Raw genomic sequence first — 15826 nt, 5'->3', positions numbered from 1 at the left:
TACTTTTATTCAAAAACTTACTGTCTCCAGACAGATACAAATCAGAAACATTACAGTGGATAACAGAGGACAGGGAAACGGTTATGTATGAGTTTATATCTCTGAACAGGGAAAAGTGATAATATGTTTTAAATGTTAACAGAAAAAAGCACTAGAAAATTAAGCTTTACGTTTAAATGCATGTATTATTTACACAATCTATTCAGCAGTTCAATGAATGTAGTGGTGAGGAACAGAAGACAGTTTAAGCCGAAGGGCATTTACTTTCATAATTCAAAATCTGTCTGCACACCTTCTTTTAAATAATTACACTCATGCCATTTCAGAAATGCACTAATCCTTTTCTGATACAAAAGGAAATCCAATGTACCTCACATAAAAGTTTCAACATGGAAGATTTATGTTTGACAACCACCTTCTTTTCCTTTTTAAAACAAGGACGTTTTAAGGCCAAGGCATGGAATGATTAAAAAGTATTCCCCAGACAGAATGCACATGTCTGCAATAAACGTTCATGTATTAATGTATTAGTTAAGCTTTGTAGAGCTGCCGAATGCAATGCTGTAACATTTAGGATCTCATAAGATGTTATGTTACACTTTGACGATTTCATATTGGGAAAAACAAACTTGGAGCTGAATAAAATAGTTCTGTCTGTGAATTGCAACCAAACTAATTTACAATTAGGAAAAAGGTGAAACCTAAAAAACCTCTTAAGACTGACAAAAACAATCCAAACAATACACACACCAACAAAACAAAAAAAACAAAAAAAGAGGAGGAAAAAAAAATCAAATAAAATCTCAAAACTTTGCTTGCTGCATGGCTACACACTTTCATGTTTAGACATGTTCTTATACATTTCAAAACCTTTTAACTCTAAAGTTGGAGTTTTAAAAATAATAAGAAAAAAAAAGCACAATTATAAAATCAGCACCAATTTATATATTTATATATAACTTTATTTAAATGTAGATGTCTACATAGCTCTAATCAGGGAGAAGAAAATCTCCACCAGACATACTACACTAAGTTCTGTTTTATTAGAGACAACACAATGGCACTACTGGAGAGATTTCCTCTTCTTAGCTTGATCTTAGATTTTAGAGGGACACGCGAGCAGATCTGATCTTTGGATAAGCCTTGTGACTCTGCGGAAGAATTATAGTCCTTTCTGTGCATCTCCACAGACTGACTGGGATTGTAAGTGGCGCATTTACTAGAGCAGTTGGCACATAAAAGAGTTTTGTCGGTGCAAAGAGAGACAGGGCCACTGAACGGTTGAGGTATTTAACATACACCAATCAATCAGCGATCGTGTCACTGAAATTGCCCCAAACTTCACACGTGCACCAAAGGCAGTAATAAATCAGCTCAGAGTGTTTTGATTTAGGTTTCGTGTTATGTCATGATTTTTGAGGGTGGAATTAAAAGGAAACTAAATTCTAGATATAAAGACCTGGAGGTTTTTCTCCATTTCACATATTAGATAAGAAGAATAAAATATATCAATACTCACTATGATGAGCAAAAACCTGCTTATAAATTACTACTTTACACCAGATTACTCACTATTACAAAAGGGCTATACATAACAAAGTTGTCTTTAAGTTAAAAAAAGATGCATTCACCCCTGGCTTCAAGAAATACCACAACTCTAAGAGATCTCACATATGTTTCTTTAAACATGATGACGTTCAACTGTGAAATATTTTTTTATATATATATATTTATATTTATATATATATAAATGTCTATATCTCATATACTCATGTATGGCTAAGGACAGTCCGAGATTCCATGGCGCTCAGTATCTACGGTCACGGTTTTGCACGATCAGGGAAAGCCCACACAATGATTGCAAAGACTTTGAATTGCTCCTTTATCCGTTCTGTGTTTTAGTAAGTGTCAATGGTACAAGCTGATTTGGATGCCAATCACTCCATTGAATTTAATTCTCTTTAGAGAATCAATCTGAATTCACACAAAATGTCTCTTCTCTTCACACTCCTCCAATTATAATCTTAAAACATGGGCACTCCCAGGACCTACAAGAGAAAATGTTCAAATTCAGTTCAGTGTTTAGAGTTACCAAACAAACGTTTCATTCAATCACCAGTCCAGATAGGTCTGATTACTGTTTATAATAGTGAGATGCTCTCCCCCTCTCTGTCTTGTTGCACAAGGGCAATTCAAACTATCTGAAATCACTCCTGCTAGTGCCATCTAGTGGTGGTCTCTCTTTCACGTCCTTAGTGTCGGAGTGAACAAGTCCCCCATTACCGCTGAAAAGCATCATAACCCAGGAAATGAGTGCTTCTTACAGACTCATCCATGATGGAGGCAGGGTCGAAAAAGTCGGGCTTCAGTTCCGATCGCTCTCGTCGATTCTTCGATGGGGGCTGCAAGATACCAAAGAGCAGACAGCAAGGATGAGAAAACAAGTGGTAATTAGTTATTAAACGTGACATTATTAGTTATTCAATGTGAATTCAATCTAAATACACAAATACAACCAAAAGTTTGGGTACACACCAAAAGATATTGTAAGATTGTTTGTTTTGAAAGAAGATACTTTTTTCCAGCTAAGATGCATTAAATTGACCACAAGTGACATTAAAAAGACATTTATAAATGATTTCTGGTTCAAATAAATGTTGTTCTTTTGAACTTTTTATTAAGAAAGGGTGAACAAACATTAAACATTAAACAAGCACAGTTTTTGATAATAAAAATTGTTTCATGAGCACCAAATCAGCATATTAGAATGATTCAGGGTTTCTTTTTCAAGACTTTCAGGAATAAACTGAATGGAACAATATGCCAATGTTTTCTAAAATGTAAATATCTAGGGAGAAACAATGAGTTGTATTAGCGATGATTCAAAATGTGAAAACACAACTTCCAACAGATCTCCATTACATCTGAATTTTTTTTTTTTTTTTTTTTTTAAATGTTAATGGCTTCGATATCTCTGCTCCCAACCTCTATAATATACAAATAACTAACTGTAAATAGTGATGTTCTTCCTTAGTATTTTTGTCTTATTTTCCAGTGCAATAGTCTAAAGATTCTTAGATCAATCAAGATACATTTACTGGTGAAACAAAATGACATATGACTGCCTGTTTTCTGAAAGAAAAAGAAAAATCAAAATAAAAGAAATCTCAAATATGACAAATATCTGCCAATGGGCGTAGTTCAAAAATCAACTTAAAGGGTTAGTTCACCCAAAAATGAAAATTAGCCCTTGATTTACTCACCCTCAAGTCATCCTAGGTGTATATGACATTCTTCTTTCAGACGTATAAAATCGGATTTATATTACAAAAGTTCAGACTAATCCAAGCTTTATAATAGCAGTGACTGTTGCTCTGTTTTTAGTCAAATAATGTGCTCCATGGCTCTGGGGGGTTAATAAAGGCCTGAAGCGAATCGATGCATTTGTGTAAGAAAAATATCCATATTTAAAACTTAATAAAGTAAAGTTCCAGCCGATCGCCTTCCGTGGAAAAGTCTTGAAAGTGCCTTCTCGCAATTCAAAATGCGTATGCGACGAGCGTAACTGGTAACCGAAGTCTTTTGAACGGCAGAGGCACTTTCAACACTTTTTCCATAAATTGAATACGGAAGGCGATCGACCGACCGGCCAACCCTTAACTTTATAAAGTTTTAAATATGGTTACAACTCTGATTTTATTCGTCTGAAAGAAGAATGTCATATACACCTAGGATGACTTGAGGGTGAGTAAATCATGGGCTAATTTTCATTTTTGGGTGAACTATCCCTTTAATACAAAGGAAAAACTATTTTTTATACCTCGTGGAGACATTAGTCTAAAAACAAGACTTCATATAATTTTGCATCTCCAGTAAATGTATTGTGGTTTTAGGATGCTCAGATGTTTGTATGGGGGAAAACAAATACTGAGGAAGATTGTTTTCATTTTATGCAACATTTAATGTCATTTTATGATTTCTTAAGACTTTCTATTCTGATTTCAAACCTTAATTTGCAGAAGGGTGAATTAAGACTTATGATCCTACAGAAATCCCAGGGTTTCTGCAAATCTTGTGACACTGAAGACTGCAGTAATTTCGCTGAAAATTCCGCTTTGACATCACAGGAATGCATTACATTTTAAAATATAAAACAGTTATTTTAAATAGTAAAATTTCACATTATTACTGCTGTGACCTAAGTTTTGTTCAAATAATGCAGTACTTCTTTCAGAAACATTAAAAAGTATTATCAACCCCAAAACCCAAATATTGAGTAAAAACCTAGAGACCAAAATCATAAATGCAATTGGAATTAGCGTAAGCTTATTACCAGATCAATATCCATGGTGTCAAAGTCCATGCCTTCATTGAGATCCTCAATCCGGCCTTCTGATGACATCATCACATCTTCCACAATGGGTTCCTCATCATCCTCCATCAGGCCGGTTCCTCGACGACTGCAAGCATTTGCAAACCAATGACACCATGTTTTTGTGTGCATTTAAATGGCATCTGACCGCTGGACAAAATGCAGTGTAAAGTTACATTTTGAGAGTGATTTCTCTTACATGGCATGCTGAAGGTTGCTCCTTAATTTGGCGTAGTTCATAGCTCTCTCCTGCTGCTGTCTGGCCACCTCCTCTTGTTGCTGTCTCTGTGCTAGCATCCATGTGACTTGTGTGCTGTAAAACAGTACCGTCACACCTCACTATATCCCTTCAGTCCCAAACTAAATGCTAAACAGCACACATGCATGAACATTTCATGGCTAAAATTAGCTGTACTGAGGGTCATCCTCAGACATGAAAAACTCTGCAATGCTCTTACTTGTAGTCCATGGGTGTTTGGTGGTGCTGTGGCTGAGGGGTCTGCGGGTGTGTGTGCTGCTGTTGCTGATCGGGGGTCATGGTGTACACCCCCATGTAGCTCTCCTCAGGACGCAGGCGTTTGGGTTCTCTCATGATGGTTGAGGTGAGGTGGGGTGACGGCATCATGACGGGTGTCTGCATGCTCTGCTCACGGTTCATCCACACCTCGCTGCTGCTGCTGCTCTCCTCTGCACACAGACAGCAGGACAATCGTTAAAGTTGATGAAACTGAAGTAGCGACAGGTCTTTTCTTTCATATTGTTACATATATCAGTGTGTAATGAATTATAGAATTTTTGTTTTGTTTTTGTTCATTGGTTGCTGATTGGATGTGCCCTCAAAAATGGAGGCAGATTAACATGAGCTTGATTAACAAAATGTCAATGGTGTTATAGTGCACATTCCATCAATGCAAGTTATCAAGTGACATTACATACATTTTTTGTCTGATTTTCTTGAATTCAAACTGTTTTACCTTCCGGTAATTTCCTCTTGCCGGTGGCAGGCTTGGCTTTTTTACTCCTGACAGAGGAGCCTCGGCTACTGATGCCACTGACCACAGACATAGTGTCGTCATCACCCCCCGCCTGCAATGAGTTTCTGTACGAAATGAGAGGCAGCCAGCAGTCTTCTCTCTGCAGGGCCATCTGAAATGTCATGAAGCGCTCCAAATACATGTGCCTTTGGGAAAAAGACAAGAGGACCAACATTAGATCCAACAGCTAATGAATGCTCCACAAAGTCCAGTAACGCACCTACGCATATGCTGAGGTCAATAAATGGTTGCTTACACGGTCCGCTTGTCCTGACGCATGAGTTTGGATGAGAACTCGCTGAGAATGTCCAGAAAAGCCAGGTTGACGGGAGGATGTCCCTCACCCTGAGGATTCGGCTCTTTGAAGGCAAACTCAATTCCGTCCCTTTAGACAGAGAGCAACATGTAGTGTAAACATGCGATGCAACTCCGCACACAACGTTTTTTCCACCCAAGAGGAACTGAATGGAATCTTACTTGTGTAACATGGCGATAGCCTCTCTAGTCTTGAGCTGGTCTAGACCAAAAGTCAGAGAGAAGCGCCGAGCGAGCTCTTTAATGCCACAGAAAGATGAAGATGAACGGTCAAAGCTGGGTCCCAGATCTGACAGCATCTCATTGAAGAGCTGTACAAGGCAGAAGGAAAAACATGTGAACAACCGGCAAGTAAAATCTGGTTTGATAGAAGATACAAAAGATTGCCACTGACCTGTTGCAAGCTCAGTATGAGTGTCTTTGCACATTGGATTTTGTCGATCTGTCTCGTCTTGCTCATAGTTTCCTTGATGATGTCACCATAGTCATTGTAATACTGGACAGGACAACATTTTTGTGTTTTAGTGAACATTAAAGGAAATGAATGAACTGAAAATGCATACTTAAAGAACGGTAAGACTCACCCTCATGTATTGCTTAAAAATATCCGCACCAGTGTTCATCTCAACTACATTGTAGATAATGAGTTTGCAATATGCGGCCAGCAGATTCCGCCTCTTGTGCAAAGCTTCGATTTTTCCAGCTTCATCATCCTGCTGCCCATCTGCTTGAAAATAGAGGGAGACAGACTTTCAAATAATGCTCACGAATGGGACTAGGAGCAGCTTGCACTACAAGGAAAACTGCTGCCCTCTATTGGTCACCTTAAACCCTGACAACGGATAAAGAAACGGAAGTTGATTAGTCCAAACAACTGTTCAATTAAACTAGTCAGTCTACTTCAGCTAAAGCTCAGTGCACAGCAGGATTAAGTGTTGCTAGAGTCTCTAATCTCGAAATCAATTAAACGCTTCTAAAGCCAATTTCCTTTGTGATGTCTTAGTTTTAGCATTCCACATTAAACAGCCAGGGGCGCTAAATCCATTCAGCAAAGCCTGTTAGCTCTAACTGAATGTTGTTACGCTATTAGCAGTGATAGACCTGTGCTGTTGCTGTCGTCATCCTGGTCAATGAAGACGTGGTCCAGGATGAAATTGAGAAGCTCGGACTGCAGCGACACCTCAGATGTGTATACTAGGGGCTCGAGAGCTTCTCTCCCCCCGGAGACGATCTGATGGCTGAAGATCAGCAGCAGGTCACAGAGGATGGTGAAGGCCTGAGAGATAACATACAGTCAGGTACAGCCTGCTCGTGGCGTGAGGGAGAATGACTTGTTGTGACCTTTGATACGGACCTGCTCTTTGACAGCGGTGTTGACGCTGGTTAGGTAACGCTGGCACATTAGACAAAATGCCCTCATCTGTTTCCTCAGAGTCAACATGTCCTCCTACAGAGACCAAATGCATTGTTGACATCCAACAAACCACAGTAAACAAGCGGGAAGAATGAATGCATACAAACCATATGAATGGGAGTTACCTTTTTAGAAGTGCCCTCAGAGACCTTGGCTAAACTCCAAAGAATGACGTAATGTGTGCACTGCAGTGCGTGAATGACAATCTGAGAAGTCCAGAGAGACAGTAACGTTACCCAACAATCATGAGGCAAAAGTTTCAACTGAACTCAAAGGTGTTATTTCTATGGGAGCCTGTTTATTTATTTAAAAAAAAAACAACACCAGGTAATTGTGAGAATTTAAAAGAAGAAATAAAAATCACACTGAGATTACAAGTTGCAATTCTGAGAAAAGAGTTCAAATTGTGAGAGAAAGTCACAATTACATAGAACTCATTTGTGAAAGGTAAAGCCTCAACTATGTCGTAAAAATTGCAATTAAGAGAAAAATATTAAATTAGAATTAAAATAAAGTCACAATTCTACACTATAGTTGCAATTACAGTCAGACGGCTGTCTTAAAAGGAATACCTGCTCAGGCATGTCTCCATTTTCAATACCAGTGTTCAGTAACTTGTAGTTGCTGGTGAAGAGGTCCCATTTAGAGAGATCATGAGCACTACAACACACATGGGGATGAAAGGGGTTTAGAAAAGTAAATAAATGACAGCCTTTTCCTATAAAACAGGGTTTTTAAACCTGTCCTGCGGCACCATCAGCGCTGCACAATGTACATTTTGTATGTCTCCCTAAACTGACACACCCACTTCAGGTCTTTCAGTCTCTACTATTGAGTTTATGAATTCAATCAGGTGTGTTAGATGAGGGACACATACAAAATGTGCAGTGCTGGGGGTGCTCCAGGACACAAAGTGATACTCTGTTAAAGAGAAACACTATATGATGGTACAGGAAAGCCTTACTTGTGGAAAGCTGTGATCCTCTTCAGCGTGGACAGAACTTGGTAAGCATCATCTTCATCTGGGTCCTCACCCTGTGAAAGATACAAGCTGCTCATGAAACAACTGCAACTTTCTGAGCTTCTGAATTCAGAGGAAAATTGTTTGGACTGAGTACTAAGGATGTGTAAAAATGACTTGTTTCCAACTTTCCATAACTGACTAGTTCAATTCTCTGTCTTAAGGAATCCCTGAAGGCTAAGCACCAAATCCTGAGCAGATGCATTTCTTGGGGCTGCTCACAAAAGACTGCAGATTTTGTGAGTGGCCCAAAGAAATGCGTCTGATCAGGAATAACATTTAAAAAAAAGTATTTGAAATTGAATTATTTTACCATATTATACACACACACAAAAACACAAAATATATGTGCTAAAAGTATTCTTAGCCTCAATCACTGGTGAGTAAAATCTAACAATTATATAGATCAGGGGTCAGCAACCTTTTTTGTCATGAAGTGCCATTTTTACGTTTCTGAGGTAATCACTCTGCCACAACAGTCATTTTATTTATCATCAGCCAATTTCAAGATCAAAAACCGCAATTGGAGAGAGAGAGAGAGAGAGGGATCAGTAATGGTAAGATAATTTAGCATCACTACTTTTAATGAAGATGACATTGTTGAGCTTGAGGATGAGACGTGAAATTTCAGATTCAGTTGTGGCGATGCGTGCTGCAGTAGCACTATCTGGGTAGAGCCGTTATAACACACTCTTGGAAGTTTTCACCATTTTAGGAGTAGTAAAATGTACACATGGCTTCAACAACCAGAATAATTTTGTCCAGTTTCATCTGAAATGCAAAAAAATGCCCTCTCTCTTAATCTTTTCATGACTGAATAGCTATCCGATTTGAGAAAACACATGAGGTATGCACAAACAGAGTGTCCACATGCATAACAGTCATTTTGATGTGTGTGTAATGTTTAACAGGACTCAATATACTTAATTGAATATCTTTGAAATATATAGCATTGACTATGTACAGCGGAACAAGCTGTAAGCTGTCAGTCTCACAATAGTTTTTTTTTTAATAATTCCTAATATAATAAGGAATATAAATAGGAATGATTACATCAAAATGTAGACCAGTATGCAGGTACGAGGTACTTTATCTGAATGAAAGACATACATCTCTATCGCTTTTGCTCACGTGCCAGTGATTACCCCGACAACACTGTCACGTGTGACATAGGTTGCCAACCCATAATATAGATTTTGCTAACTATTACTGAGACATTTTGAGATGCAACATATACTATACTCTTTTAGAGCATGACTGCTAAAAATATGAATTAGGGAAAAAAATCTAAATAAACTAGTGCACCTCACTAATTAACTTGTCACGTTGGAAATGGAGGCCAGACCATCCCCAAAGAGACCTCCAGAAAAACAGACAACACAGTGTTGTAGTAGAAGCAGAGCAGAAATACTCTTTCCAAACTTTTGTCCTCTGCAAACACAGAACAACAAAGTGCTCCTGAATCCCCACCCTGAGCCACCCGCTGTCCTCACCTCCTGCAGGAAGTCCTCCAGAAGCTTGTTGAACTTGTCCACTTGTTCATCCAAGAGCTGGCTACGGGCGATATCCACCCGGTTAAAGATGGTGAACTCCTCGTTGCACAGAGAGTGGTAGGTTTTAGAGCAAGCCTCTAGGACATCTGTGTCCGTGTGCTTCTCCACAATCTCTCTGATTTGTCTTAACAATGAATCCAGGTGCTGCAAGGGGGAAAAAAAACGACTTTCATTCACATTCTATACAATCAGTCTATTGTCGACAATCAGTGTGCATTTATTCTGTTTAAATGGTTCAGACCTTTTCCAAACGCCCTGTGGTGTAGATCTCCAGATCAAAAAACTGGGGCAGCTGCAGCAGATTTGTCACTTTCTCTGCATCTACAGAGTACTGTGTGAAAGAAAAAAAGTGTATCTTTCAGTTTCAGTGCTCTTTAAATACCATTTCATGTTGCCTTTGACTTTTAATGGGCTTTAACCTTTGCAAGTAAAGCTGGCAGTGCTATAGCGAAGAGCTCCGTCATTCTCGTCCGGTCATCAAGCTGAGTCTTCTTCTCCTTCGCTGTCAGAACCTGAAACCAGATCAAGTGAGAATTGAGAACAGCGTGTAACAGGTAATGTGTGAAAGCAGGGATCTGTCATCAAGGGCTGGTTGATGCGTGTGGCATCAGGTTTTACCCTCTTGCCCGTGCCTCTGCCCACAGGAGGATGGCATTCTGCAGCCTGACGGATGGTGCACAGCATGATCTCTATCAGAGCTGTCTCCTGTCTGTCCGACAGAGCTGGAAAACACACAAAGGTAATTAATCTCTCAACCCCTTTAGAGCAAGTAAAAGTTCTGCTGGTGTGTCACTGAGTCGGACCTTCCTCTCCAGGCAGTGGCTCATCCAGCAGCAGGCTGATCATGCACTCCCAGTCCTTCAGGATCTCTGCTGCACATTCCCACATACTGTCCACTAGGTAGGCTGCATGCTCGTGAAGCTGAGGATCAAAACATAACACGATATAAAATCTCAATGTACGTGCATCGTTAGAATATAATTAATAAAGCATGATATGAGTCTAATATGTCGTAGGGCTGTGCAATTAATCAAATTTCGATTTCGATTTTGCCTCCCAACGATCACCAAAATAGTACAATCGAGAAAAAACGATTATTTTGCCATGTTCAGTTTTGCAAGAACACTCTTATTTTGTCTTGCGTTCTGAATGAAACGCGCACACGCTCATCCGCCCCTCCCGAAGCCACAAATCTCTCTCAGGTCGTGAGTCTCGTGTGCATATCATCCGCTGGAATTTAAAAACTCGGCGCGAGTAAAGATGGCAGAAGGAGGGCAGTTACAGCAGCGTTTGGTGAGCAAAAAAGGCAAAACCAACTCCGTTGTCTGGGAACAGTTTGGCTTCGAGGAATCAGACGACGAGCAGAAACATGCTACGTGCAAGATTTGCTACATGGTAGTGGCTGCAACGCAAGGGAACACCACGACTTTGTTTAACCACTTGAAAATTAAACAGAGTGACCTATGACAATCTAATAAAGAAACAAAAACTGACGAGAGCAGGGGTGCCGTGTAAACGTCCTTTTTTCCCCTCATATTTTTCAAATAATTCTCTTTGTTATTTTTCAAATAAGTAAACTTTGTTCAATGCATACGAGTGCTGCCATATTTTCGAATATGACCAGTCGTTTTCGCCGTCATCACCCGGGTTTAGTGCCAGAAGACGCGAATGAGAAGCCGCGCGCGCTGTGAGAAAATGTATCTCTGTGCACTCATCCGAAAGCACGCACACGTCTCTCAGCGCGCAAATATTGAGTTATCTTTCAAGTCTTGCTCTTGAACGGACAAACTCACACAAAACGTATGTCAACATGTCCATCTTGATGAGTATCCTAGCAGACATGGTCTGTATATGCCTTAAGTGAACTTTATACAGTCGATAAAGACGACGCATATCCGATCATTAGGTCTTAAAGAGGCAGTAGCCTTTACTGCTGTCTGTTTAATGTCAAACAACAAAAGACAAGGACATCATTCACTGCACTTGATTGAATAGCTTTTGTAAGTTTAATAGGATTAATCTTTAATTTATGCACTCAAATATGCAATGTTATTTTACATTTGATACATTTCTGTACCTGAAAACTAATGTTAGACGTACCTGAAAAGCATTTCTAGCCAAACCATATTGTTGATCTTATTTATTTGTGGTTATCATTTTTACGTGAATACTTTTATACTTTGATTTGAATATATGTTATATTTTTTATTTTAATAGTTCAAAAAGTACAACAAATGTTACAATTTCAATTGAATTGTTGAAAGGTTTATTTTTAATAAATACAACACATTCCCAAAGTCATGTGAAATAATCGTGTTACATAATCGTGATTTCAATATTGACCAAAATAATCGTGATTATGATTTTTTCCATAATCGAGCAGCCCTAATATGTCGGCAATGTATAATGACTTATATTTCACTTAAACTGTCGAGAATAGAAGAGAACTGAAACTCTATGATGTACAGAGGGAGCGTGTTTGAGAAACTTCTGTTTGGCGACATTAGGTCACACAGAAATGCCCCCCTTTAACATGCAAGCAGAACTGACTTAATTTGATGTCGCATCATTTGCAAGGATGTTGTTGATGTTACCTCACCTCACTCTCTAGGAAGAAAAAGACAGTGGTTTTGATGAGGTTGGCGTTTGCGCTCTGTCTGCCTCTTCTCTTGGGCATGCTGTCATCTTCAGGGTCTCGATGACTGAACAGTCTGCAAACAAAGGTGAAAATGTTTAACTCAATCTAATATTGTTTAACAACCACGTCTATTCATTCATGTCTCTAGATATAGTAACAAAACTCACTTTTTAAAGAGGAACTCTCCTGCTGCCACAGCGACGGGGCGGTGGGCTGAATACACTAGGTGGTACACACTCTCACAGTCTTCTGCAGTAAGAACCTCATCACTGCTACTGCAATACCAAACAACAAAAGCATATGAGCATCCTGTCATACTGGTTCTAACAGCTAGTTCTGCCTGCAGTGTTTCAAATGATGATTAAATAACCACTCTGACAGATTCAGTGAGATCTTTCAATGAAACATTTGACTGAATCAAGCCAATAACTCATGGGTTCATAAGTCTTTTTGAGCATTTTTTTTTTTCAATAACAAGGTCATAAGTGTATTTTTTTTGTTAATTGAAATGAAACAACCATTCAAAGGTTTAGGGTTGGAAAGATATGTTTTAAAAATGTTTTTGATAGAAGTCTCATATGCTCACCAAGGCTGCATTTATTTGATCAAAAATACAGTAAAGCGTTGAAATATTCAAATAACTTTATTTATTAAATTAGTATATTTTAAAATGTAATCCATTCCTATGATGACAAAGCTGAATTTTTAGCAACCGCAACTGTTCTTTAGATCACATGATCCTTCAGAAATCATTCTAATATACTGATAGAAAACAGTTATGCTGCTTAATATTTTTGTGATGCATTTTTATTTTTCAGAATTCAGTAATGAATATAAAGTTCAAAAGAACAGTATTTCTTTAAAGGGGTCATGAATTGGCTTTTTTTATACTGTTGTCTGAGGTCAACTTATTGCGTTTGCGTGGTCTTTACATTCAAAAACAACATAATGAATAAGTAATAGGCTATTTCTGCCCTGGTTTTGAGGCTCTCTGAAAAACGCTCGGTTTTGATGGGCGTATCACACTGAAGACTGGGAAGTAAACGCCCACGGCTTTAATGAGCTGCAGCTCCACTGTCAGTGAAAGCATCTGGGAAATGGCAACCGGAATGAATTGCCCACAGCCAGGTCTCGCAAAATGTCTTTATCAAACAAACACAATGATTCATCGCTCATCCACCCGCAATTGATTGGAATGTTATTTTTTTATTAACGTTACTTGGCTCGCCCGATCGATGAATATAACTGCAAACCGTACACACACACTTTAAAAATCAAGTCAAGAGAGTGAACAACGCACATCAAGAAAGCAATGAACCAAGAACACCACAAATAAAGGATTCTCCGGCCTTTGACAGCGTGCTAAGGTATATTCAGTTAGACATGTACACATTATCAATACTATCTGTAACAATGCAATACTGCATGGGGCCTGCATGGGGTCGTTTGCTGGGCCTGGTGTCAATAAAAGCTTTTCTGTGACTAACAAGGAAGTTTTCAGCTCTGAAACTTACAGGATATTAGGCTTGCTACGATAGTCGGTGTTGCCGGTGTTACCGGTGTCCAGACTCAACACCGGTTACATCACTTGCCCACCGTGGCACCGCCCACCGCCTTTTTGATTTTTTTATAGTAATAAAATAATTTAGTTCAGTTAGAGAACAGACAATACAAATAAAAACTGAACGTATCTGCTTAATAAAGCAGGATCCGACCGTGAGTCTCGGCAGCGGCAGGAGTCATTCATCAGATTTAAGAGTGAGGAGCTGACTGAGATGATCGCGGAAGATTTGGTTTCAAAGCGAAACGTAAAAGCGCCTATTTAAGGGAGTTTGTCACTTGTTTTGTTGTTGTGTTTTTCATAAAAAATAATAGGCTTATGAACCCACAATTCAAGCAACCTGCAGCCGAATTGGCGGTAATTCAAAACTGAAAGTAAAATGTGCACGGCCACACAGAGCGCGCATTGTTTACTTTCGCCTGGCTCCGCAGTGCGAGCCTCCGCGCTACGCTGACTGACATTTATTTTTGCCGCGCGCACCCTCGCGCTCGTGCGGGCGCGTCAAGTATAAACGAGGCTTTACGGACGAACTGTTATTCATTCATGGCGTGCATCTTAATCATAGACTGACTAATGCCCTGACTACTGAACTACGGAACTGATTGAGACTCACCCATGGCCTCACAGAGTGCGCATTTACAGACGAGCTGTCATTCACGGTGTGCGCGCACTGGCGCGTTTTCAGTTCAGAGCGGTCGTGTGCATGTTACTTTCGGTTAGATAGAATTAGTGATTTAAAAGCCTCCGCCGGTGATACCGGTATTACCGGTGTTGTCACACATCAATTAACCGGTGGGAAAATTTCCTCACCGTCACATCCCTACAGGATATTCTTACATTACCATGACCTTTTATATATCAAAAGCTCAAGGGAAAGTTGATTTCTCAATTCATGACCCCTTTAAAATCGAAATATGTTGTAAAAATATAAATGTATTTACTGTAACTTTAAGTACTCATTTCTTTCAAAAAACAAAGATGTTTTCACAATATTTTGTAACCCAAACCTCAAATCACCAACTTATAAGAAACTCTGTTATAGTAGAAAGTGTATTCAGGGTTTTACACGTACTGTAACACCAGCGTGAGCAGTTTTATTGCTTGCACTGCAACATCATACTCCTTGTCCAGCGTCATAGATACAATACGGTCCTGATGGAGACAAACAGATAACCCCGTGTGAACAGTGAAAAAGCATATTTTAGTTTTAAATATTGAAACAATGCATACAAATTATTTAATTAAATTTAATTTCACAGGAGTATTTTAGATGACTAATTTCTGTGTTTGCTCTATTTTGGATGAAGCTTCCCCAGATGGTTCTCTCACCTTGAAGCGGCTGGTGAAGAGCTCCAGTTTGGCATTGAGCTCGCGGTTATGGTACAGCCCCTGCAGAGCTATGAGACACTTCAGACGCACCTCACCTTGCTGAGAGAGAGAGAGAGAGAGAGAGAGGAAGAGAGAGAGGAAGAGATTTACAATTTTGTTCCAACTCCAGGAATGTGTCGTGACTAACTCCATCTGACATTATATTTAGGGATTAAAGAAAAAGGAGAAGAAAAATTATTGAATTCTTACCTTGTCGTGCATGGTCCAGCCCACATACTTAAGATAGCTGTCGTTAAGGAATGCATCACTGTACATTTTCATCCACACGCCAATCTCCTCGATGCAGATAGCCCGGATCTCTGCTATTGCATCACTGAGGAGGAATAACAGAAGCACTTAAGCCCACAGACATCCGCAGGAACATAGAACATTTCTGAGTAATCACTTGAATGGCAACTGATGATGAGAGTTTATGCTGGTAGAAAATCAACGCTTATGAGTGTGCATACCGATATCGGTGAACAAAGACACCCTTGAAAATGGCATTCATCATGTTTTCAATTTCATCTTGATTTTCTTGTAACTGTAA

The 15826-nt window shown here is 39.3% G+C and overlaps 2 protein-coding genes across 2 annotated transcripts in view; one reads left to right on the top strand and one right to left on the bottom strand.

The window, feature by feature from the left end:
* Positions 1–15826, top strand: part of LOC307140158 (uncharacterized protein) — a 338069-nt gene that overhangs the window by 45153 nt on the left and 277090 nt on the right. The window lies entirely within an intron of this gene.
* Positions 2143–15826, bottom strand: part of stag2b (STAG2 cohesin complex component b) — a 51683-nt gene continuing 37999 nt past the window's right edge. The window contains exons 9-33 of the mRNA XM_079839411.1: positions 15747–15820; positions 15487–15610; positions 15238–15336; positions 14981–15060; positions 12515–12622; positions 12309–12420; positions 10513–10630; positions 10328–10431; positions 10129–10221; positions 9951–10040; positions 9650–9853; positions 8100–8170; positions 7708–7795; positions 7261–7341; positions 7076–7168; positions 6823–6997; positions 6306–6445; positions 6116–6217; positions 5884–6032; positions 5663–5791; positions 5347–5552; positions 4831–5059; positions 4572–4685; positions 4334–4460; positions 2143–2402 (exon numbers count right to left, since the gene is read on the bottom strand). Of these exons, the coding sequence (XP_079695537.1) occupies positions 2280–2402; positions 4334–4460; positions 4572–4685; positions 4831–5059; positions 5347–5552; positions 5663–5791; positions 5884–6032; positions 6116–6217; positions 6306–6445; positions 6823–6997; positions 7076–7168; positions 7261–7341; positions 7708–7795; positions 8100–8170; positions 9650–9853; positions 9951–10040; positions 10129–10221; positions 10328–10431; positions 10513–10630; positions 12309–12420; positions 12515–12622; positions 14981–15060; positions 15238–15336; positions 15487–15610; positions 15747–15820 (3033 nt within the window). The 3' untranslated portion in view covers positions 2143–2279. The remainder of the gene's footprint in view (positions 2403–4333; positions 4461–4571; positions 4686–4830; positions 5060–5346; positions 5553–5662; positions 5792–5883; positions 6033–6115; positions 6218–6305; positions 6446–6822; positions 6998–7075; positions 7169–7260; positions 7342–7707; positions 7796–8099; positions 8171–9649; positions 9854–9950; positions 10041–10128; positions 10222–10327; positions 10432–10512; positions 10631–12308; positions 12421–12514; positions 12623–14980; positions 15061–15237; positions 15337–15486; positions 15611–15746; positions 15821–15826) is intronic.

Source organism: Gobio gobio (genome assembly GCF_949357685.1).
Source record: "Gobio gobio genome assembly, chromosome: 16".
In the NCBI taxonomy this organism is placed as follows: Eukaryota; Metazoa; Chordata; class Actinopteri; order Cypriniformes; family Gobionidae; genus Gobio; species Gobio gobio.
The sequence above is the reverse complement of the archived record's forward strand: the minus strand, read 5'-3'. Positions and strand labels throughout refer to the sequence as shown.